Source organism: Felis catus, chromosome B3 (genome assembly GCF_018350175.1).
Source record: "Felis catus isolate Fca126 chromosome B3, F.catus_Fca126_mat1.0, whole genome shotgun sequence".
NCBI lineage: Eukaryota > Metazoa > Chordata > Mammalia > Carnivora > Felidae > Felis > Felis catus.
Window position 1 is genome coordinate 5547511 of NC_058373.1, and position 24423 is coordinate 5571933.

The window sequence follows — 24423 nt, forward strand, 5'->3', positions numbered from 1 at the left end:
GAGAAGCCCCGCCCCTGGCGGCGCGCCGCGACCGCGCACTGGGTCCCCCGCGCCCCGGGGCTGATGGCGGGGGCTGCAGGGCTGGGCGGGGGAGGCGCTCGCCCGCCGGCTTGGGTTGCGGTCTGTGTCTGCGCGTGCGCCGGGTCTCGCAGGTGCGCGGCTTCCTCTCTCAGCTTCGCGGTGGCCGGGAGTCCGGTCCCCCCCACGCAGCCCCGCCCCGGCCAGCCGCCGAGTCCCGGCCCCACCCCGTCCAGCCGCAGTTTGGATTCGAAGTGCGCGCCGCCGCCCGGAGGCCGCCGGGAAGGGGCGAGAACCGCCCGGGGCCGGGGGACGGGAGCGCGTTCCGCGTTTTATCTCGTTTCCCAGCGCGTCCAGAAGGCGAGCCTGGAGGTGATCTTTGGTGGCGGCCTTCCCCACGTCTGGGAGCCGTGCCCTGCAGCGGAAGGGGAGGAGCCCTGCACCCGTCTCACAGGCCGGCACCTTTCTAGACGGTGGTCCCATTTAATCTCCACGACCGCCCCGTTTGGTATTATCGCATCACCATTTCACGCAGCAGAGAACGGTCTCTGAAAGCTTGAAGGGCTTATCCAGGTCACGTAATTGGCACACAAATGGAGATCGCCTGGGCGTGGTTCTTTCAAATAACAGGGGTTATATGGTTGTATAAAAATTTTTAAACTCAAAAGTCGGGGGTGCCTGGGTGGTTCAATGGGTTAAGCATTGGACTCTTGATTTTGGCTCAGGTTGTGATCTCAGTTGAGAGTTGGAGCCCCACCTTGGGCTCTGTGCTGGCAGGGCAGGGCCTGCTTGGGATTCTCTCTCCCTTTCTTTCACCCTCCCTTGCTCTGTGTTTGTGTCTCTCTCTCTCAAAATAAATAAACAAAAAAAAAAACCTGAAAATGGACAGTAAAGCACTTTTGTAACCCTTTTTTCGCTGAACATATGATACATCTGTAAATGCTAATATATAGCTTGGTTTTCAGTGATTCACAGTTGCATGATATTATGGCTGGAAAATTCGCATAATTCAACTGTTTTGCTAACAACAGTTATTTAGATTGTAATTTTTACAAATAAATGTCTTCATACATAAATCTTTGCATCTTGCTTTATTTTCTTACAGTTGATTCATAGAAGAGGAGCTACTGAATACTCCCCTTCCCATGATGGCAGCCTCCCCAGAAGCATACCTTCCTCTCACCCTCCACAGCTCCTACTGTCCTTTTAAATCTCTGCTAATTTCACAGGCAGAGAGTGTCATTTCCTCGTTTGATCCGCACTTGCTGGATTACAGATGAAAGTGCACATTGTGCCTGTGTCTATTGGCCATCCATAACTTTGATGACCCCTTTTCATTTGCTTTTCCATTAAGAAAAAAGTAATGGATGCTTGTTTGCTTCGTGTGCAGGATCATGTATCTCTCACTTTCAGAATTTAATTGGTGCTTTCAACATCCTTTAACTTGTCAGCAGCACACCAGACATTCACATGGTTCATGGAGCGAACCGCAGACACATTTAAATTTTTTTTTAATGTTTATTTTTGAGAGAGCGCGACAAAGCGTGAGCGGGAAAGGGGCAGAGAGAGAGAGGGAAACACAGAATCTGAAGCAGGCTCCAGGCTCTGAGCTGTCAGCAAAGAGCCTGATGTGGGGCTCAAACCCATGAACTGTGAGATCATGACCTGAGCTGAAATCAGCTGCTTAACTGAGCCAGCCAGGCACCCTGACACCACATTTTTTAAAAAGTGTATTTATTTATTTTTGAGAGAGTGTGCATGAGTGGGGGAGAGGCAGAGAGAGGGCAACAGGAGACAGAGAATCCCAAGTAGGCTCCTGGCTGCCAGCACCGAGCCCAATGCTGGGCTTGATTTCACCAACAGTGAGATCGTGACCTGAGCCAAAATCAAGGGTTGGATGCTTAACCCACTGAGCAAACCCAGGTGTCCCTAGATACCACTTTTTAAATTTACTTGCACTCTCTGTTGATTAACTTGAAACTTATTCAGAAAGCTTCAAAAATTTGTGATCTTCAGACACGTTCCCGGGGCCAGCATTGTAAGTACCCAGAGATAAGGAAATGTTGCTATCATGTCCTTTACTCTGTAATTCTGAAGCCAACAAAGTCATAGGACCGTTGGAAGATAACCAGAGTATATACCCACGTGTAAAACACCATGTAATTTGTGTTTAAATAGGACCCTTTTACAGGATCATGTATTTCTGTTGGACAGCATTTTTCTAGAACAATTATGTTCCAGAACGTAAGTGTGGTGCCACTGTCTTTTCCCTTGGCCATACAATCATTGTACTACCACCACATATTCCTTTTTTTTTTTTTCAACATTTATTTATTTTTGGGACAGAGAGAGACAGAGCATGAACGGGGGAGGGGCAGAGAGAGAGGGAGACACAGAATCAGAAACAGGCTCCAGGCTCCGAGCCATCAGCCCAGAGCCTGACGCGGGGCTCGAACTCACGGGCCGTGAGATCGTGACCTGGCTGAAGTCGGACGCTTAACCGACTGCGCCACCCAGGTGCCCCCTACCACCACATATTCTTTATACAAACAGCCCTGCTGCGGTGTCTTTGATCTTGTACACTAGCTTGACACGGCCCTGTAAAAATTCTAGCTGGATACCTGAGGTATGCATTTTCCTTGGAATATGCGCTGACACAGCATTCTGTTTTGAGTAGTTTTGATGATCCAACAACACAGATTTGGATCTTTCTTCCAAGATCTTTCTTCCACAGTGGCAGCACTGTGAATTGGGGGACAAATAGGAAGCAGAGCAACTGGAATGGACAGTCTTGCAAAAACCCAGGCAAAAAATATTAAGTATCTCTGCCATGGGGACAGTTAGGAAAAGATGAGTCACAAGCGTTTAGAAATAATGGAGGGGCGCCTGGTGGCTCAATCCATTAAGTGTCTGACTTCGGCTCAGGTCATGATCTCATGGTTTGTGAATTCCAGCCTCGCGTCAGGCTCTATGCTGACAGCTCAGCACCTGGAGCCTGCTTCCGATTCTATGTCTCCCTCTCTCTGTGTCCCTCCCCTGCTCACACACTCTCTCAAAAATAAATAAACGTTAAAACAAATTTTTTTCAAGAAATAATGGGTAGTGGGACCAGCCGAATGTGGGGGATAAAAGAAAGCATCTGAGGTCTAGGATAAAATTTGTTGCATGAACAAAACTTGGGTAGACAATGAGGATGTCAATTACAGGATTACAGGAAAAGGAGCAGATGTAGGGATTCAAAGTGAGGACAGGTTCACACGCATAGTGAACATGTTGAGTTGAAAGTGCCTATGGAAGCAGGGAGTTGGAAATACTAATGTCAAGTTCAGCAGCAAGATGAAAGCTTGAGATCTGGAAGTGGATGACAACAAAGGATGGAGAGGGGATAGGCAGAGAGATGTAATCCAAGAAGACAGAAGGACAATCTAGGAGGCCACAGGAGGACAACAAAAGAGCATCATGGAAGCTGAACGGGAGAAAGGAAAGGCAGTTATCAGTGAGGTTAAGTTAGAGGAGGACTGAAAAGAGGCTCACAGATGTGGTTACAGCTCACAGTTTTTAAATGCTGAGCCTGGCTGGCTCAGTCGGTTAAATGTCTGACTCTTGATTTCGGTTCAGGTCATGATCTCAACATGAGATCAAGCCCCGCATCGGGCTCTGCACTAACAGCAGGGAGCCTGCTTGAGATTCTCTCTCTCTCCCCTTCTCTCTCCCCTGCTCACAAGTGTGTGCTCCCTCTCTCTCTGTCTCTCTCTCAAAATGAATAAATAAACCTTTAAAAAAAAAAGATCAAGGGAGAGAAAGGCCACTAAAATCATCAATTGGGGAGCACTGCTGACCTTTTTAGAAGCACTGTTTGCCAATGCCTGAAACTGCTCTAACAGGACATGAGCTTTCATTCTGTAATAAAAGACAAATGCTTAAAAGTGAAGTGCCTTCTTAGGTTAAAACAGTAACGGACACATTTTTGCTAAAAGGATAATGAATCACAAGAAGTGCCTAGCTGGCTCAGTTGGTGGAGCACGCAACTCTTGACCTTGGGGTCATGAGTCTGAGCCCTGCGTTGGATGAAGTTTTACAGAAGGAAGGAAGGAAGGAAGGAACGAAGGAAGGAAGGAAGGAAGGAAGGAAGGAAGGAAGGGAGGGAAAGAGAGAAAGAGAGAAAGAGAGAAAGAGAGAGAGAGAGAAAGAAAGAAAGAAAGAAAGAAAGAAAGAAAGAAAGAAAGAAAGAAAGAAAAAGAAAGAAAAAGAAAAGAAGGAAGGAAGGAAGGAAGGAAGGAAGGAAGGAAGGAAGGAAGGAAGGAAGGAAGGGATGGAGAGAGGAGGGAAGGAGGAAAAAGGAAGAAAGAATAATGAATTACAGATTTTTAGAATTGGAAGGGTGCTTACTGATCACCTATCTAATCCATCCACCTCATTTTAGGGTTGGAGAAACTCTGGTACAGGGTGAATTTCGGGGAGCACCAGACCGGCCCAGAGCTCCTGCACAGTCCAGGCCAGAGAACACACGAACCCCCAGTGGAAGGCGCCCCTGTACTCCACTGAGCAGACAGAAGTGCATGACAAGGACTAAACATGACATCTGAGAGCAGAGGTTTTATTTACAATGATACTCAAACAGGATTTAGCAAAACGTACCTCTTCCTCCCCCTCTTTTCAGCACAAGCTGCACTTCATCAACAAAAAAGAAATTTCCTGGGGGCAGGAAGTGAACGCTCTGCTCAAGTAACTTTCTGCTAAAGCCCACACAAGTTCTGCGCTCCCCAGCTCCCAGTAGGGTGGTTGGTGGACACTACATTAGCAGCTGGGACCAATTCCTGCATCCCCTCGGGAACGTGTCCAGGGAAGACGTTGACAGCAGCAGGGAGAACGTCAGGCTTTCACCTCACTCATGGCTTCCATGAGGCGAGCACTGTTTGTGACTGCCGTGGTCAGAAAAATGAACCTGTACCCTATGGAGTCAAAAGCACCGGCGTCCGTGACTAAGAGCAGGTCGCGGGCCCCCAGCACCAGCCACGTCAAGCCCTCGGGTCCACGGTCCCAGCTGGATCAGACACAGGCACATCCGCGCCCCGGTCCCGCACACGACGGCTTGCAGCACTCGGTGGAAAGGGCGCCCTGCTATCCCGCCCACAGCCAGACCGGCGAGCGGTGCCGGGGCCAGTCGAGGAGCCTTCCTGAGCACTGCCCCTTGTCCCCCACATCCCACCTTCTGCTCTCTCTTACCTTTCTCTCTGCCCAGGAAGCGGAGAGCTGAGATCTCAGAGAACGTGCAGCCACCCAGGAAGACCACCAAGATGAGGCGCAAGGACTCGCTGGAAGCCTTGTCTTCCTTGGTCATGTCTGCGAAGATCAGAGCAGACACTCGTGTGTGGCGCGGTGCCCGCCTCCACCCGCTGCTGGCGCCCGCCCCGCCCGCACGGTCAATGCCACGCACCTGTGAACGCCAACTCGCTGCAGTTGAGCAGCCTCAGCACCTCGTCCAGACCCTGCCAGCTCCGCCGCTCCAGCACCTGGGGGGGAGGGGGGGGCACAGGCACCGCTTTCAAGCCCGAGACAGTGTCAGGCCTGGGAAAGGAGGGAGGCGGCAGGTGACCGTCGCTTCTCTTGTTAGTTACCGGGGCGGCTAACAGTCGGGACAGGCCAGGCGGCCAGAGAAAGCAGAGTGCGGAGTATGAATGGGAGCGGGTCGCCTGTCCTCACCTGCTCAATGACTCGGCAGCTGAGGGGCACGTAAGCGCCACTGAAGACATATGCCATGTCCCGCGGCACTTTCAGGTCATACTCGCCATCCACGCGTGGGATCTAAGGGGTAAAGGGGACTATGTGAGGCGTGTGACAACTCATCCCTCCAGCCCTTTATGCAGTCAGGGAAAAGTAGCATATCGCCCAAAACAGTTCTTATTTCAAATAAGGGGAAAACTGGCAAAATCCCCATTTAAAAAAAGGAAAAAGACTCCATAACCAAAGATTAAAGCTTTTGTTCAGTATCCACTGATTCCCTTGAATGAGCTCCCCACGTTCCCTGTGAAGGGCTGAAAAGAAAGATGCCCCTTTGCTGATTTCTTGGTGACGTGGGACAGGTCTGTCGCTGACGTGGCACTCAGCCTATCCTCTGGCATTGGCGGGTGCTTGTTACATGTTTATTAAGTAAATGAATCTTTGTGTCTTGTCTCGTTACTTTTTAATTTTTTCAATGTTTAGTTTTGAGATAAAGAGAAACACACAGAGTGGGAGCGGGCGAAGGGCAGAGAGCGAGAGGGAGACACAGAATCTGAAGCAGGCTCCAGGCTCTGAGCTGTCAGTACACAGCCCGACACGGGGCTCGAACTCACGAACTGTGAGATCATGACCTGAGCTGAAGTCAGACGCTTAACCGACTGAGCCACCCCAGTGCCCTGTGCCTTGCTTGTCTCATTATTAAATTAAGCTCATGCTGTAACGCTACTGAACACAAGGATCTTTGTAAGAACAAAACAACAGAGAGGTCTGTGTGAATTCAAAGCACTCCACAAAGGACTGGACCCACGGCTGCCCCGTCTGTCCTGATCCTACGTACCAAATTCAGCTTCTTACTGATGGCACGAAAATTGCTCCTCTTGGCCAGAGAACTGAAGGCATCAGTAATCTTCCCTGGGAAGGAAATCTGTGCTGGATTTCATTTAAGGTCTACAGGGTCATGACATCGCCACAGGTGAAAGCACTCAGGAAATGACAAACGGCGGGACCGCTCACGTCTCAAGACTCTCCTCAAAGCCATTCACCTAGAATTCCCTAGACCCGATCAAGACATCACCACCCTTCTCCCCAGCACGGTCTCCCTCCTCCTACAGGGTGCCAACTATCTACTAAGCGCAATCCCCAGGGTGAACCTCGCTTACTGGCTAAGTGTGTGGGCCTTGGAGTCAAACTGACCTGGGCTCAAATCTGACTTATTGAGGGATGTTGAACAAGTCACATAACCTCTCTAAGCCTGTTGCCTTATCTATAAAATGGAGATTATGAATTTACTTTGTGAGGATTGACAAACTGTTACCTAAAGGGTCTTAGTACTCAGTAAGTGGACAATACGTGGAACCTGCTCGCGGCGGCAGCAGCGGTAATGACAGTGAGAGTGAAGAATCCCGTTCTCCCCCAGCTCATTCTCTCCCTCCCGGGGTGCTCTGCCTGTTGTGAGAAGAGGGGACTCGGGCCAAGGAAGGGGCTACCCGTGCCCTGTGCTCACCTGCAGCCTTGTCCGTCACCAGCTTGCTCACTTTACTCTCCACGGCCGTGAGGGTGTCCCCAGGGGCCTGCTCCGTCAGGAGCCCCGCTCGCCGCAGATTGGAGAAGGTTAGCAGGTGCTCGGGGCCATAGCTCTGAAGAAAATGCAATTCAGCCACTTACTGCGCACCCGCCACACCGTATCACATTGGGTGATATGGAGGTGAGGGACAGAAGGGTCATGTATTCTGTGCCCTGAAGAAATAACCAAACAGCAAACAAAAAAGAAAAAAAAAAGCACGGAACTGAGAGAGAACAGAGAAAGTCACTGACGTAAGGGTGGTGGGAAGGGCTTCACAGATGAGGTAAGACTGGAGAAAGACCTAGAAGGAAAGCTGTATCAATGCCTTCCAAGGTGCTGAAGTGAGGGAGAGTCCCAGGGGTGAGAACTCAGCTCTGTGGCTCCAGTTCTCCCAGCACTGGCCATCCACCAAGAGAACCGAGAGTGGGAGAGACAAGGGCGTGGGAGGGTCTCCACGTGCTGAAAGGTGACCGTCCTGAGACGCTCTAAGAGGGAGGCAGACGGGGAACAAATCGGGGACACAGACAGGAAAGGGGCCATTTCTTCTGTGTCTTTTAGGAACGTCCCATGACCTTCCTCCACCAAGTTCCCCCGAGTGCATTCTCCTGGCCTTACCTGCAGATACTGTGTTTTCAGAGATCGGTAATCCTTGGGAATCAAACCTGGTAAGGAAGAGGAGACAGGCTCCTGCAAACACCAGCTGAAGTGTCCTGAAATCTACAGTCAGACCACCCACCCACCCACCCACCCAACCATCCTCTTGCTGCCAAAAAAACCCTTAATCAGGAGGAAAGGAATCGGTAAATGTTAACCTTGCATCCTATCCAGCCGATTCTAAACTGACTCTTAAATTTAAGCTTGCTCAGTGAGAGACAGAGCCTGGGTCTGAGAGTTCCATGGCAGAGTCCTGCCTGAGCCGCCAGGGCGCCGAGGGAGGGACGCGGGGAGGCGGGCTGCTCCCAGCGGGGGTGGCGGAGGGATGCGGCAGGAGGGAGGGGGCTCCTGCGCGTTTCTTCCTGCGTTGGGCCAGCGCTACTGCGAATCACTTTACCGCTACCGAGGAATAGGACAGATGTTCAGATGAAGTCCAAAAGTGCAGCCTGCCATGCTTTCCTCCAGGGAGGTAGGGAGAATGGGCTTGCGACTCTGATAGTCAAAGGAGATGTAGAATAAGCTGACCACTCCTCGGGGCGGAAAGCAGCCTTGAAGACTAGTCCCCACCTGGACGGCTTCTGCCGTACACACGAGTTGCCGTAAAGGGTGAAGGGAGTGGAAGGTGCCTCCGGCCGCGGATGAGTAAGTCACGGGGAAGAATGGCACAGCACGGGGAATAGTCAATGGCACTGTAACAGCGCTGTATGGTGACAGGCGGTAGCTGCCCTGGTGGGGAGCCCAGCGTCACGCGCACGGTGCCGCACACCTGAAACTAACGTGACGTCGTGTGCCAACTATACTTCCCGCTGAAAAAAAAGCAGGTGAAAAGGCTGCATAAGCAGGTAAAAGGTCTGCCACAAAAGGTCGCAGGATCTGAGCTTTTGGAAATGTTTGTGCAATTCCAAAAGGCTGTCCCCTTTTCCTGGACTGTATCTTCATTAGGAAACCTCGTTGAAGGCAGGAGGCCAGATGGAATAAATGCCACTCTGCGCTAAGCCTCTGCGGTCCTACGATGTGACGGGGCCTGTTTTGGGAGCTTGGCTGTGGTCCTGCTTAGGGTCGGGATGATAAATTAGGACCTGGGGTGTCTCACTCAGAACAAAAACTGCTTTATTTTACAGGGGAAAGAACCCAAATTACTGGGAAACGTTCTGTCTGCTAGGACATTCGTCTCCGTCCTTCAAAATGATTTCTGCCATCCCTAAGGTACAGTTTTGCAATCTGGCGTCTTCGGTTCCAGGGGCTCACCATTCTCAGTGATGGACAAAAGGCACATGAGGCGAAGGCTCTCTATAGGCGACACCTACACGGGAAGAAAGAGTCAAAGACAGTTCAAGTTTCAGGACATACGTTCTCTCCCTTCCGCCCGCTGGAGGCCAACCCCACCACAAAACACCGTTCCCGGAACCCCGGCCACCTGCTCACCTGCCGGTCTATGTGTTCTTCAATGTAGCTGGTGCTCTCCCGGATGTTGAAGCCCTCCAGCAGCGCTGTGAGTAAACACAGGGGAGCCTGTTATGGGGCTGGGGTGGGGAGGAAGGTAGCGGGGCGGGGGGGTTGCCACCTCTGCTAACAGGTGTCTGCCTCCCCATCTTTCTCCATCCTTGGGGTGGGTTAAGGACCCCCAAACTTCTAGCAGGAAGCAGCACTCCCCACAGCCAGCATCGGCCAAAAGGAGCCAGAAGGCATCTCTGCCGGGTGGGATGGGGCTGGGAGCAAGGGAAGCCTCAGCAGGGGCAGGAGCCCAGCAGGACCGCCGCAGCTACCGTGCTCAGTCTTGATGAGCTCCTGGAAGTCCTGTTTGGTCTTCTTCTTCATGATGGATTCACAGGCCCCGATATCTACAGATAGGACAAAAAGCGAGCTGACGTACTCCTGGTTCTAAAAAGATGTGCCTTTATGTCCAGAAGAATAAAAACTTCTTACTGGCCATGTTGGAGACAGTTATGTGATTACGTGAGAGAGTGCGTATAAATTAGTTAGAATGCTACCTGGCGCTTCAACTATGTAATAAAATTATCTAACGTTGTAATCGTTACTGCCGTTAAACCTATAGAAGTATACAAAACAAACGAACAAACAAACAAAACTTCTTAAGGCAAAATGCAGAAGCCCCTCTTCCCATGTCAGACCAAGCAAGATCACTGTGTGCTGGGTGAACAGAGAGCTCCTCTCTTGGGAGAGATCTCTGAGGCATCCCTTCGCCCTCCCCTCATGAAACCTACGGACGCTCAGCAGGCGGTGCTCCTGTTTCAGTCCCTTGAGCTCCTGGGACACGAAGTTCTTCATCTGCTTGATGTCCATGCCTCTCCGGCGCTGGCGGAAGATCCCCTAACGTCAGCCTCTCCCGGCCCTCAGACATGAGCAGCCACCCCCCTCCCCCGGATCCCCCCGATGCAAGAGAAAAGACAGGGGGCTGTCGTCGTATCAGAAGGGAGCCGAAGGGCAGCAGCCTTGGGAAGCCACTGGGGAAACAGAACAGAGGACCCCGGCCTAGAGCCTCACGTCATACTGAGCCTGTAAGTTCCGGGCCTTCTGGCTCAAAAAGCCAAAGACGTTGGAGAAGTGTTCATTACGAATCTCATTAAACACCTGCAAGGGGAACAAGACGGCAACGACTTACCAGAGAGACACCTAACCAGCGCCTCCTCCCTGAGCAGTGTGATGAGCGCACGAGAGCAGCTCCCAGCTGTTCTAGCAAAATCACGGAGAAAGCTGAGCTGATCTCCTAAGTGTGTGTCAAATACCAGCTCCGTGCTCGGGGTGTGCTCGCTCCCGGTGGGGAATCCCTCTCCCACAGGCTCAGCCTCCCCTCCCAGAGCCGGGGCCCACGCCCCGGGCAAGCCCACAGCCAGCACCCATCCCCTCACCTTGTCCTCAGCATTGAGTAGCACCTTTAAGCTCCTGTCAGAGGATGTGACTTCTGGGCCAAAATCGACACTTCCTTTGAGAGCAGAGGGAGCAGCTATGAGGACCTCCGCTGAGGCCTTCTTTCTCCTACCCTTTCCTGAACTGCCATTAAAAGTCCCTGAACTATCTGGAAGCTAGCAGTGGGCTCTGAGTCTGGGGCTCTCCCACCAGCCCTGCCCCACGCAAGAGGCCCCGGCCGCCGAGCACCACCTCCATCTTGCCGGGACGCCGCTCACCACACTTGATGCGGAACGTGTCATCCACCAGGCCCTCGTAAACCACCTGGGAGCAAAGTGCCGTCACAAAGTCCACGTCTGAAATGAGATCCCCACCCATGAGGGTCCTCCCGGACCTATACGTCTACCCAGTTCACTCCGCGTCAGCTCCCGTGCCTCCAGAGGGCCCAAGCGCCACGCTCCCCATCAACGATGGCATTCACAGCCCCAACCTGAGGATCCCATCTGGGCCGCCACGTTCGCCATATCCTCACGTCTCCGAGGGTCCAAAGACAACGGGAGTGCTGAGTATAACGTACCTCTGTCCAGTAGGAAGATGTGTCCAATTTCTGGCCTTCGGCCCTTGGTTTCGCCATCCTCCTCCTCTTCCAGTGTCCTCCACAATTCATACGACATCTGCCAGGGACCAGGAAATTCCCAGTCTTGTGTCCAGGTCCCTGTGACAGCCCGCACCTACTGAAGCCCTCTTTTCCACATGACACCTCTATTTGACCCCAGGAGGGAAACTAATTGTTAACAATACGAACTCTTGCACCCGCACCTGTTCCCACCCCTTGCCCCTCCCCATGCCCATAGAGGCATGTCCTTGGCCCCAAGGAAGACATGTAGGAGTGTTACCCCTGAGGCCCTGGCCCTGGCCTTTCCGTTAGCCACACAAGTCCTCCTCTCTGAGGACCTATTCCAGAACAAGAAAAGCAAGCTAAAGAATATACCTCTTATCACACATGCCCATGGGCAGTCCTTGGTGGGTAGAGAACGGGTGGAATGGGGGCTATCGGGACAAGATTGCTGCCAGTGCCCACCTTGGCACATCTGCCAATTCCGTAGCAGTTAGGGAAGGGTCCGTACAGAGTGCTGAGGAGGTGTAAGGCCTGCGCCACGGTGTTGATCCAACGCTGATCTCCCTCCTGCAGGGGCCATATGGGCCACAAAGATATGGGCCAAGCCAGCAGACCCATCTGGAGAGGGGCTAGGGCAGGAAGGCAGGGTGTGGGGACTGCTTGAAAGCTTTCATTCTGATTGGCCCCAGAACAAGTCCTGCGGACATCAACCAGTAGCATTTGATCTAGAAACCAGTATGTCGAGTTAAAGGAAGGTTCCATCAGTATTTCCGGCCCACTGTAGCCCACTGGACTCCATGTTTGTCCCCACCCGTCAATGCCAAGACCCAAGGACCCTGCACTTACCAGGAAGTAGTCCCTGAAAAATTCTGGGAGCTCCATGCTCAACAGATCCACATCAAGAGGTAGCAAAGAAAAGGCCCATTCGTCACAGCTCACATCTGCGGGTACAGACGGCGTGAGTCTCCCTGCCGAAGGCACGGGGCTCCGCGCTGAGAAGGTCGGTCCCCACAGTCATGCCGAATTATCGGAGCACCTGCCACATGCCCAGCATGACACGAAGCACAGGACACCCAAAGATAAGTTTAAGACAGAGTCTGTGCCCTGAAGGAGTTCACGGTCTGATAACGAAAGGAGACCCGTACACCACAGCCACACCACGTGGTAAGGGGTGTGTGTGCGTGAGGGCGCCAACAAAAGTGCTGAGGAAACATCATTCCCTAGTGGACAAACACTGACAGGAAGGCACACAGGCGCAGGCACTGGGGCACTGGGGGTACTGTGGTGAATGGAACGGACACACTCCCCATCTTCCGCGAGAGAACCTCGATCTAGTGGAAACGCACCAGACACATCTCATCACGGCTGTGCCCCACGGAGCTAGAAGAGGAATCCAGGAGCACAAATGTTCAGGGATCGAACCTCAACTATAGGGAGCATGGAAGAGTATAGGGGTGCCGGGGCAGAGGAAAGACAAGCGACATTTAAGCTTAGAATTTGAGTAAAATTTGGGTATGGAAAAAAAAAAAGCTGAGGGTGGAGAATATTCTAGGCAACGGGAACAGCATGTGTGAAGTGGCCAAGGCAGGAGGAAAGGAGGCAGCAGCACACGGTGAGGGGGAGGGGGGAGGGAGGGAGCAACCACAGGAGGCCAAGGAGGCCCCCGGGTCCCGGCACAGGCGGAGTTCGGAGTTCCAGCCAGGAGCACGGGGAGCACTGTGCCGGATGCAGAGGCAAGCAGAATGGAGAGCGCGCTCTCCCTGCGGGAAGGAGTCTCGGAAGGTAGGAATGGCGGCACCTGGCATCCCCCTCGGCCCTCCCTTTAGGGCCCTCTCCGGCCCCGCCCTCGTCAGGAGCCTCCCCTCCTCCCAGGCCCGCAGGCAGACACAGGGAGCCAGCGATCATTCCCTTCTTCGCGCTCCCCGTTTCCACTCACAGTGGCCTTCTCTCACCTCCATAGACTCCCTCTTCCTCCAGCACCATCTCACACGCGTGAAACTGAAAGACAAGAGGGAGTGGCCGGTGACCGCCGCCTTCTCTGTGCTTCCGTCTCTGGAGCTCCACTGTCGCTGCTGAGGACAATACCTACTGAACCCAGCACCCACAAGGGAACGTGGACTCGGACGGCCAGGGAGGACCACTGGGACCGTCTAGCCCAGGGCTTTGTTTCCCTCTCATCCCCTTTATTTATGTATTCAGTCCAGTGCTCCTCTCTCCCCGAGAAACTGGAAAACTGCACAAAGGAGAAGGTATTTCAGCTGTGACCGAAGGGTGAGTCCCAAAGACAGACGTGCGAGGGAGGGCACGACCGCGCCTCGGAGGAAAGGGGTGGTGGCATGGAGAGGCTGGTCAGCGCATGTCCAGGGGACCCCTGGAGTCGCTGAGAGGGGTCTGGGGATCCAGCCCGGGAGTCAACGGCACAGGGTGTTTAAAGTAAGTGGTGTGTGCGAGAGAAGAGAACAGGGAGGGGCACGAGAGCTACGGGGAGGATTCTAGGGAACACGGAAATTAAAAGGGCACACCGTGCGAGACCTGGAGAGAAGACAAGGGTGGCATGGAGGGGGGAGCAGGGGACGCAGCACCTCTAAAGGCAGGACGGTCAGAGTCTCAGGAAGAATGGGCAACAGTGTCAACGCTGGAGACATTAGGACGCGCATGAACCAGGCCTCACTGGATTTGACAACAGAGCCCTGGGAGGACTCGGCTTAAAGACCGAGGTGGGCGTGAGGGTGTGGGAGCAGCGGCGGCAAGACCTCTTCACAGAAGTGTGGACACAACAGGAGGCAGGGCCCCCGACAGGGAGAAGACACGAAGCAGGGAGGATCATCTAGAAGACACAGACACAGGGGCGCCTGGGGGGCTCAGTCGGTGAAGCGTCCGACTTCGGCTTAAGGTCGTGATCTGGCAGTCCGTGGGTTCGAGCCCCACGTCGGGCCCTGTGCTGACAGCTCGGAGCCTGGAGCCTGCTTCGGATTCTGTGTCTCCCCCTCTCTCTGCCCCTCCCCTGCTCGCACTTTGTCTCTCTCTCAAAAATAAATAAACACTAAAAAAAAGTAGAGAAAAAAAAAAAAAGAAAAAGTGGCAGACATGGTTGAAGACAGAAGAGAAAGGTCTACCTAACAAAGCAAGAGGGTAGAGAAGGAGCATGGATGTAGGGCTAAGAACACAGGTGAACCAGCTGATCAGGGAGGGGAAGAGGCCAGAGTCACTTCCTCCTTTGAGACCAGTGGGAAGAAGGCAAAATAATTAGAGGCGATGAGGAGAACAGTGAAGCATATCATCTGATACTGACGATGATGGTACCAATGTACATTCAGCATTTTACACGTGCTAGGCATTGTCCTTAGCGCTTTATAAGGATTACCTCTCACAATCCTAGACTGACTCTACAAGATGTGGAAGATTAATGCTACGTGTTCCTTATTTTACTTTACACAGAAAAATCCTATTCATCCCTCACTTATTTCTTTTCTTTTTAAAAAAAATGCTTATTTATTTTGAGAGAGAGCAGGGGAAGGACAGAGAGAGAAGAGAGAGTCCCAAGCAGGCTGCACAACGTCAGTGCAGAGCCCAACGTGGGGCTCGAACTCACTTACTGCAAGACCATGACCTGAGCCGAAACCAAGAATTGGATGCCTAACCGACAGAGCCACCCAGGTGTCCCTTTCTTTCTTTTCTTTTCTTTTTTTTTTAAAGTAGGCTCGGGGGGGGGGGGGGGGCGCCTGGGTGGCGCAGTCGGTTAAGCGTCCGACTTCAGCCAGGTCACGATCTCCCGGTCCGGGGGTTCGAGCCCCGCGTCGGGCTCTGGGCTGATGGCTCGGAGCCTGGAGCCTGTTTCCGATTCTGTGTCTCCCTCTCTCTCTGCCCCTCCCCCGTTCATGCGCTGTCTCTCTCTGTCCCAAAATAAATAAAAAACATTGAAAAAAAAAATTTAAAGTAGGCTCTGGGGCACCTGGGTGGCTCAGTTGGTTAAACGACTGACTTCGGCTCAAGTCATGATCTTGAAGCAGTTACTGAGTTTGAGCCCCGCGTGGGGCCCTGTGCTGATAGCTCAGAGCTTGGAGCCTACTTTGGATTCTGTGTCTCCTTTTCTCTCTGCCCCTCCCCCATTCTCGCCCTCTCTCTCTCTCTCTCTCTCTCTCTCTCAAAAATAAACATTAGAAAAAAATTTTTAAGAAAAATAAAAAATAAAGGAGGCTCTACACCCAATGTGGGGCTTGAAGTCACAACCCTGAGATCAAGAGTCATGTGCTCTATGGACTGAGACAGCCAGGTGCCCCATCTCTCACTCATTTCTGTCAGTAAAACTGAAACTGTAGGCCTACTTTTAGGGCTGAGAGTTCCAGAGCCCAGATCGACAACTGCCAATCTTCATAATTAAGAAGAGGAGTCTCAGGAAGAGAGAGAGATAACCTCTTTGCTATGGCTACTGAGAAAGAGGTGGTTCAGTGACAGAAAATTCGGTCAAAGAATCTGATTAGTTAGGATGTGAGATGGAGAAGATTCACTGAAATACCGATTTTGTTTTCCTGTATAAGAGGGAGGCTTGTAGGATTATTTGAAACTATTACCAACTTGTTCTATCCCATTTAAACAAATCTGTCCTTGGAAGTACACTTTGAAAAAAGGGGTTTTGTAAGACTCCAAAAGCTGGAATTTACTGCCACAGCTCCTTTAATAACATTAAAAAGTAACCTGTAACTCCGAACAGTTATCATACTCAATAATTTCTTGCCCTGGTAATGATGTTATACTTGAAATATCTGTATTTCTAAACAGAATAAACAGCTGTAAGACTCTTCGACAAATTTTCAAGTGATCTTCAATGGAAGATCACTGACTCTTTCTTCTTATTCCTTTCACATGATAAGAAAACAATATAAGCCTGTGATTTCACAATAAATGTTGAAAAGCCATTTAAATCAAGTGAGGTAACTACTTGCCATTTGCAACGACACGGATGGATCTAAAAAGTGTAACGCTAAGAGAAATAAGTCGGTCAAAGAAAGACAAATACCATATGATTTCAATCATATGTGGAATTTTTTTATGTTTATTTATTTATTTTTGAGAGAGAGAGAGAGAGAGCATGCGGGATGGGGCAGACAGAGACAGAGAGAGAGAATCCCAAGCAGGCTCCACACTATCAGTGCAGAGCCCGATGTGGGGCTCAATCTCACAACCAGAGGATCAAGACATGAGCTGAAATCAAGAGTCGGACGCTTACCCGACTGAGCCACCCAGGCGCCCCTCACTTCTGGAATTTAACGAACGAATGAGCAAAGGGAAAACAAAAGAGAGACAGACATGAACCGAGAAACACTCTTAACTACAGATAACACGCTGACGGTCATCAGATGGAGATGCGTGGGGAGACGGGGGAAACAGGTGATGGGGAGTAAGGAGGGAGCTTGTGATGAGCACAGGGTGATGTATGGAACTGGTGACTCACTGCCTTACACACCTAAAACTAATTACGCTGTATGTTAACTATACCGAAATTAAAATAACAAAAAGTGAAAATGCTCAGCCCTGTTATAAAAAAGAGAGGTAAGTACTACTATCAACTCCATCTCATAGATGGGAAAACTGGGACACAGAGCACTGAGGAACCCCATCCAAGATCACACAGTTAATCAGAGCTAAGCAAGGATTCACAGCACTTTGGTTTTATTAGTCTTAGCTACCGCTTCCATTTTCTCTAGTTTTTTGGGGAAAATTGAAAAAGAATAAGCCTCTGTCCTTTCAACCTTAATTTCCATCTGCTCTACATGCGACATGCACTATTTGGTACAGCTTTATAGGCCTAGGGCAGGCAGTGCAAAGACCTGGTACATCATTCCTTCTCATCAGTAAGACGGAGGATGTACCCATGATGCACCTTGCTGACGTGGCGGTGAGAGCAGAGTTGGATGGACTCAGGAAACGGAGGAGCCACGGCAGGTCACCAAACACTACAAGTACTGAGCTAAAAAGGATGGAAGAGACCTAGCCTGGTCGTGCTAACTCCTGTGGGACCGTGGGCCTTACTTCCCTCTGCTGCTCAAAGCTGGGGTGGAGTTCAATGGTCTCTAAGGTTCCTTTCTCGTGTAAGAAAAGGCTTTTCCAAAGTATATCGGTATAGTTCTAGTAACCCGGAGGCAGCTGGCCACATGCCTTGGATGAGCATGACAGGGGGTGCGGGGGGGGGGGGGGGGCGGGTAATGACTTATTGTATTTATTATTAAAGGGATAGAAGAAGAAAGTCACTGAAACCATAAGACAGTGCAACTTACAGTACAGAAATTTGTGTGAGAAGGGATACACAGCAGGTTCTACTTCACAAGAAGTCTACGTAGAGGCCACCTCTCACAATTCCACAGTCCTTAACTGGGGCAGTTTGATGACAGACCCTCCGCTAAACGGTAAGGACCATGTCAATGACAAGACCAGGACGGGTATTTTGTTCAGTCACATAGTTTGCTTCGCAGGAGATACGGCTATTGGGCCCCGGCCCCTTCCCAGCCTTCCATCTTGATCTACCTTCTCCTATTCCCACCAGCACCCAGACTCACCTTCTGAGGGCTGAAGATCACTTTGTATTTCCGAGTTCGGCCAGCCAACTTGTCAGCATTGACGAGACCTACAGACACAAGGAACGCAATCCAGAAAGCCATGGGCCATTTGTTAGACTAGAAGCAAGGAAGCGGATATCCTCTACAAGTGGTATGGCCAACTCGAAACATCTTTTCTTTTCTTTTTTTTTTTTTTAATTTTTTTTTAACGTTTATTTTTATTTTTGGGACAGAGAGAGACAGAGCATGAACGGGGGAGGGGCAGAGAGAGAGGGAGACACAGAATTGGAAGCAGGCTCCAGGCTCTGAGCCATCAGCCCAGAGCCCGACGCGGGGCTCGAACTCACAAACCGCAAGATCGTGACCTGGCTGAAGTCGGACGCTTAACCAACTGAGCCACCCAGGCGCCCCACATCTTTTCTTTTTAAAGTGGGTTTTTTTTTAAGCTTCTTTATTTAGACAGAGACAGAGAGAGACAGAGCAAGTGGGGGAGGGGCAAAGAGAGAGAGAGAGGGAGAGAGAATCCCAAGCAGGCCAAAGCCCACTGTCAGCCCAAAGCCCGACATGGGGCTCGAACCCATGGAACACATGATCACCACCTGAGCTAAACAGACGCTTAACCGAATGCGCCACCCAGGAGCCCCTCGAACCATCTTTTCTTTTAAAAGGTCCTCACGTGGGGCACCTGAGTGGCTCAGTCGGTTGAGCGTCCGACTTCGCTCAGGTCACAATCTCACGGTCCGTGAGTTCGAGCCCCGCATCAGGCTCTGTGCCGACAGCTCAGAGCCTGGAGCCTGCTTCGGATTCTGTGTCTCCCTCTCTCTCTGGCCCTCCCCCCATTCATGCTCTGTCTCTCTCTGTCTCAAAAATAAATAAATGTTAAAAGGTCCTCACGGCCCAAGCCCTTAATCTTGGCCACTCCTTCCCAGGTCTTAGTTACACGCAGCACCATGGCATACTCACTGGCAACGTATCGCATGTTCTTGATCCGCGGTCTGACCAAGAAGCACAACCTGCGGGAGAGAAAGGGAAAAGAACCAGAAAGCCGCAGTGAAGGAAAGTCATGGAGGCGGTGATGGCAGCTTGGGAGAAACTGAAACGTGAACTCTCTCACCATCTGCTTGTGTTGCCGGGCCTACCGTTCTCAGCCGAGCCAAAGCTCGACCAGGCTCCCCTGGCCTACAGAAGACTCCCTTCCGTACAACAGCTACACCGGCACTCGGGGTGGGGGTGGGGGTGCCAGGGGCTCCTGCTCTCCCATAATTTACAATCTACTGGGCAAAATGAGATGCACGTATGTATGGAGTATATTAATAATCAAGTGTTAAAAAACAACACAAGAAAGTATAGTGTTTTTCAAATTGGGGTATTTTCCTCTAAAGGAGGATAAATGTTACTTACGATAGAAAAACAAACAAAATAAAAACATAGGCCAGACAACAGGCTGTATGCGACCGAGTGCCAGGTGAACAGGACAGATACTAAACACCAGGGAAATGCGGAGGAGGAGAAAAGCCCCCAGGAGTGGAAGGGCGACCCAGAGCTTCATGGAGCAGGTGGCACCGGGCTCTGAAGGCTGGGTGGTTTTCGCAGGAGCAGTGAGGGCAGGAGAGAACTGCACGCAGTGAATGGAGTGGCCCAGGGCAGGGGGCAAAGGCATAGCTGGGTGGCGTGTGTGTGTGTGTGTGTGTGTGTTTGTGTGTGTGTGTGTCAAGTAGAGGCTTGAGGGGACAAGTGACAGACGAGGCTGGAAAGGCAGCATGAGCCGTGCTGCAGACAGCCTTGGAATCTGTGACGGTCAATCTGGACTTCACTCGGTAAGTAAGGGGAGCCTTGGAGGTTCCTGTGAGGAGCATAGTGGAAATATTTTTGGACGATTAATCAGTCTGGTTTAGCGACGGCAGACTGGATTAGAGAGAGACGAGAACAAGGGAGGGAGAAAGTGCCGAAAGGGAGACCAGTTACGAGGCCACGGCATGACCTAGGCGTGAGTTGGTAGAAGTGAAGGGAGATGAACCAGAGCCCAAACATGGCGCCAGGCTCCAGCCAAGGCCGGACCGGGGGCAGACGTGCGGGGCCCTCCTCCAGCCTGGGGCCCGGACGGACTCTCCCAGACACTCACTGTTCACTGGAGCTGACGGCTGGCTTGTTCTCCACCTTGTACAGCTTGTCTACTTCATGTTGCTACAGAGAGAAGCCGACAAGGCCAAGGATGTAAGTGCTTGAAACCCAAAGCATGACACAAAGGGGACAGCAGTAAGGGCTCCTGTTCGTGGTACTTTCTAGGAATCAAACTGCCTCCCTGACGACCATCCCACCGAACTTTCCTCACGCTGGCAACAGAAAAAAATAACAAAAAACCAAGACCAAACAATTCAAAAACAATCCAAACAATAGCATCGATCCCCCTTCATCCACCCGATTCAGCTACTCTGCGTTTACTAGTAGGGTAGTCACTCTTTAGTAATTCGTACTGCTCATCAAAAGCAAAACTGCTTAATGAGGAAAGAGGGGCCAGAGTCCACTGGGAAGAGGGGCAGGTACCTTCAAGATGGAGACATTGGCGATACGATCCAAAGGGCTCATGAGATCTGCCTCAATGAACAAGTCTTTTTTCCCCGGGAGCTGAAGGACACAGTATCTTGGGTCACTCACAGGTCCCACACGCTCCCTCAGCTGAGAGCCTGTCCAGCCATCCACTTAATAAAAGCACAGACCGAGTTGGGAGTGTGGGGGGCATCATATCATCTACTCCAGCACCTTATTCATTGTCTATATCCACACTGGACATTTCTTTATATATTCACCCCGTCTGTCTTCTCATTTCCTGTACCAGTAGAAAATTATTTCACCTTCTTTCCAAGGTTAAGGCCTGTCACTCAACACATATATATATAAATATATACATTTATTAAGCACATGCCATTGCTTGATTCTTCACTACGGACTCATTGGAGGCAGTGTTGAACAAAACAGACGTCCTCAAGGACCTTCTAATCTAGTGGGGAACATGGACATTAAACAAATAAATAAGCATATAACCCATTACCACTATAGCAACAACATTATTTTCCAAGTAAGACAAGATAAAAATCTCAAGTTCAGCTTTGCTTCTCTCTCCACCTTCACGAACAATCAGTAGACCTTTGAGTCTTCTTCCGCCCCGACTGAAAATCCATCACTTCCCTTCATTCCCACTGTCACTAATTTTGCCTCATCAATGGTCTCCCAGCTAGCGTTTCTCTTGTTGCCCAGGTTACCCCACTCCACACATGGCTATGAGCCATCTTCAAGCATTGCTTCACGCAGTTAAGTGGGGAAAGAAAATCTTCAGTGGGTCCTAAAGCCTACTGCATAATTGCTGATTGCTCTCTTCCCTGTAAATGCCTTGTCCTTCCCTGATTCCTCAACTTTGCTCCTACCAACCAGTCTATCTGCCTGGAACACCGTCCTCCATTTCCAAGGAGAATATGCTTATTCCTCACAATGCTAGAATCCTTGAAACTCCCGACCACTCCAACCAGAAATGGCTGCTTGTTCTGAATGCTTCTGACACTCTAGCTGTCACCCGTTTACCACGTGATATCACCTATGTGGTTAATTTGCGCTTCACAGGGCTCCTACTAGAGTAAATCCCTAACGACAAAGATGTCTTAACCATCTCTCCATCCCCGGTGATGCGGGGCACGACTGGTCTCCCTTGCCTCTACGAAAAACGGGTGACTTTCATGAACTGTGCGTCAGGTCCCAAGCAGCTCTTACTGCCCTCTGGTTTTCCTCCCTAAATGCTTCATTTTTGGACCTGCTATAGAAACTCCAAGGACAATACCAAGGGCCTGGACCCAGACCAAGGGACTCCGCAAGAAAGAACAACGCGTGCAGCGAGCGCTAAACTGTTGATGCGGAAAAGGCCCCAGGCGTGGCGGGCACTGACCTGCTCCAGCAGATAGATGAGCTGGTCTCGGGCCAGTCTCTTGAGCATGGAGAAGTCAGGTAGCTCTGGGGCGTCCAGCCGATGGGGAAAAGCCATGGCAGCGAAAACCGGAGCCGCAGCGTGCAAGGGGGACGCCCTCCGCTCGGAGAAAGTCGGCAGCAGCCCAGGCTAAGCGCAGGGCGGCGCTCCTTCGGGCTTGGGCACCGTTCGAAAGAGCCCCCCGAAGGGGCTCTCGCTCCTGCACTGGAATGAATGGCCACCTGTCGGTCAGACAGCCGCAGCGTCGGAGGACACTCGTCCAGATCAGCAGCCCCGGGACCGACCCGCCCCTCCCTGGTCCACTCCCCCCGTCCCAGGTTCCGGTTTACACCCGCAGGTTTCTTTCGCGGCGTGTGCGGGAAGAACCCCGCCTCCTGCCAGAGAGCGAAGCGACTTCCTAGACCTCCCGGAAGTCCCGTGCGTTCGACCAGCGCTTAGCGTATCGGGAAAGGGACGGCGTCCTGGAAGGGACAGTTAAAAACGCGGGAGCAACGGGTAAACGTTCCAGTCTCATACCTGGCCAGAGGGGAGGGTTCCTATCATAAAAGGATGACATCTTAAACTAATTTTTAAGGGTACACCCAATTCTCCCAGTTCGCGCAAGCGAGGGTTGGACACTTGCTAGATTTTGAGAACTTCGTAAAATGGGCGAGGCCGACTCGGAGTCCGGAGGGCACTGATCTCTGGGGATCTTGGCTGTCAGTCAAATCTATTCCACAAACTTGGCCGCCAACTGGGAGCGCTCTGGCTTCCCAGCTGCAGGAGGCAAGACGCAGAGAGATGGGATGCGGCGGAGAAAAGAAGGGGAAAGCGTTAGGATCCAATGGAAGCTAAGTCCCGCCCCCTTTGGCTACCGGAGTTTGGATAAATATCCTTCTTGGGAAAACGGATAAATAAGCTGTGGCATATTCATACAATAAAAATAACGGAATAAATGAAAGAACCCAGATACAGGGTGGCATCTGTATGATGCCATTAATATACAGTTCTAGAACAGGATAACATAATCAGTGGTGGAAAATTTTTCAGAAAAGTAATTGGCTTTGGGGTAAGAATTGCCTGGGAAGAGAAATTAGGGAATTTTCAGGGGTGATAGTAATCATCCATATCCGCCTTGTTTTTTTGTTTTGTTTTGTTTTTAAGCCATTGTAATGGACGGATCCGCTGAGAATACCTGCACTCACTAATCAATTATAACATCACATCCTCATCTCGTGGTGAGACACATAGAAGTACAAAGCATCACTCAATACCAAAAATTGAATCTGATCAAGTCTCAAGATCCAACTACCAGTTGATAGGAAATATAGAGAGTAGTAGGGACATGATAATAGACATCATAGGAATAAAATAAACTATATCCAAAACACAGGAAATTCGTAAGGTAAATAACCCATAAAACAGTGAAGGGAATAAAGTGGAAGAAACCACTTTAGAATATGATACTCCCGGGACAGAACCACATCATGCAATGTTGCAAAATGTGGACCTTGTCTGGATCCTAATCCCAAGAAATCAAACGTGGAAGTAAGTCATTTATGAAACAGTAAGAGAATATTATCGGGATGTTAGCTGATATTGAATACTAAAACTTTTAAGGTATAGTAATGGCTTATGTGTCTATGTTAAAAAGGAGTCCTAATCTCTTTGAAATACATATTAAAGTACTTACAGATGAAATAATATGAAGTCTAGGATTTGCTTTAAAATAAGCCAGGGGGACCTGTGGGGCAAATAATGAAAAAAGATTGGCCATACGTTAAATGTGAAACTGAGCAATGGGTACACAGGGGTTCACTGCATTACAATATTATCCCTACTTTCATATGCTTGAAAAATCCTCTAATACAAGATTAAACAAAAAACAAACAAGAAGCTTTTCTGCTCACACTGGGCTTCAAGAGCTCATCTAGTATTTTGTACTGAGGTTTTCCTACTCCCCCCACCCCTCAGGAGGTTGAATCTCAGCTGCGGAGGTGGAAACTGCCCTGAGCAGATTAGTGACACATATACCCTCCGGGGCGCAGGGACTTAAGTCCCTTCTGTTTGTAGTTCGCTAGCCTCTTGAGCTTGGCCCCAAGGTTGCAGAGAGTTTCCATTCCACCCACAGCCGCCTTCTCTCCAACTTGGGCAGAGCCTTGTCGACTGTTGCTTCCTCCACCTGACCCTGCACCTATGCCCCCAAAGTGCAACTCCACCTTGTATGTTGTGATGTCAATGGCTTTCATCGTGTCATGAAATGGGACTCCCTGGGGAGAGGGCACTATAGAGTCCTATGACCCCAGCCCAGTGGAACAGACTGGGTGAATCCCACCTCCCCCTTTCCAGCTTGGGTTGGGGGAAGGGTGCGCAGTTTCCCAAAACACTGCAGTGCTGGTGAGTTAGGATGTGAGACATGCTGACAGAATAAAGCAGGAACCGATCAACTTGGAGAAAGCTTAGGTCTTGTTGG

The 24423-nt window shown here is 50.9% G+C and overlaps 1 protein-coding gene across 6 annotated transcripts; it reads right to left on the minus strand.

Annotated features, from left to right (window-relative positions):
* Positions 1–4599: 4599 nt before the first annotated feature.
* VPS33B (VPS33B late endosome and lysosome associated) lies at positions 4600–22782 on the minus strand. 6 transcript variants are annotated; one of them, XM_006932253.5, is made up of 24 exons: positions 22303–22782; positions 21933–22175; positions 20543–20623; positions 20121–20182; positions 18962–19011; positions 17999–18066; positions 13397–13442; positions 12291–12385; positions 11907–12011; positions 11403–11499; positions 11104–11181; positions 10828–10901; positions 10463–10549; positions 10183–10273; positions 9724–9798; positions 9383–9447; positions 9206–9260; positions 7919–7965; positions 7244–7376; positions 6578–6651; positions 5722–5823; positions 5456–5531; positions 5245–5361; positions 4600–4970 (listed from the first exon to the last, which is right to left on the minus strand). In XM_006932253.5, the coding sequence occupies exons 2-24, from the start codon at positions 22026–22028 to the stop codon at positions 4891–4893; spliced, it is 1854 nt and encodes a 617-aa protein (XP_006932315.1). In that variant the 5' UTR covers positions 22029–22175; positions 22303–22782; the 3' UTR covers positions 4600–4890. The 6 variants fall into 6 exon arrangements, with proteins under 6 accessions (XP_006932315.1, XP_044914718.1, XP_019687414.1 ...); XM_045058783.1 differs by lacking the exon at positions 22303–22782 and having other exon boundaries at positions 21933–22282; XM_019831855.3 differs by lacking the exon at positions 22303–22782 and having other exon boundaries at positions 20543–20697; positions 21933–22281.
* Positions 22783–24423: the final 1641 nt, after the last annotated feature.

What these genes read in the sequence shown, in the direction of transcription:
- VPS33B (XM_006932253.5), bottom strand. Translation starts at nt 22,028, where the DNA reads ATGGCTTTTCCCCATCGGCTGGACGCCCCAGAGCTACCTGACTTCTCC. An exon ending in GCACCGCCTGCTGAGCGTCC is followed by an intron (nt 9,799 to 10,182) that starts GTAGGTTTCATG and finishes TCCTATCTGTAG; the next exon opens with ATATCGGGGCCTGTGAATCC. An exon ending in TTTGTCCATCACTGAGAATG is followed by an intron (nt 7,966 to 9,205) that starts GTGAGCCCCTGG and finishes CTTCCTTACCAG; the next exon opens with GTTTGATTCCCAAGGATTAC.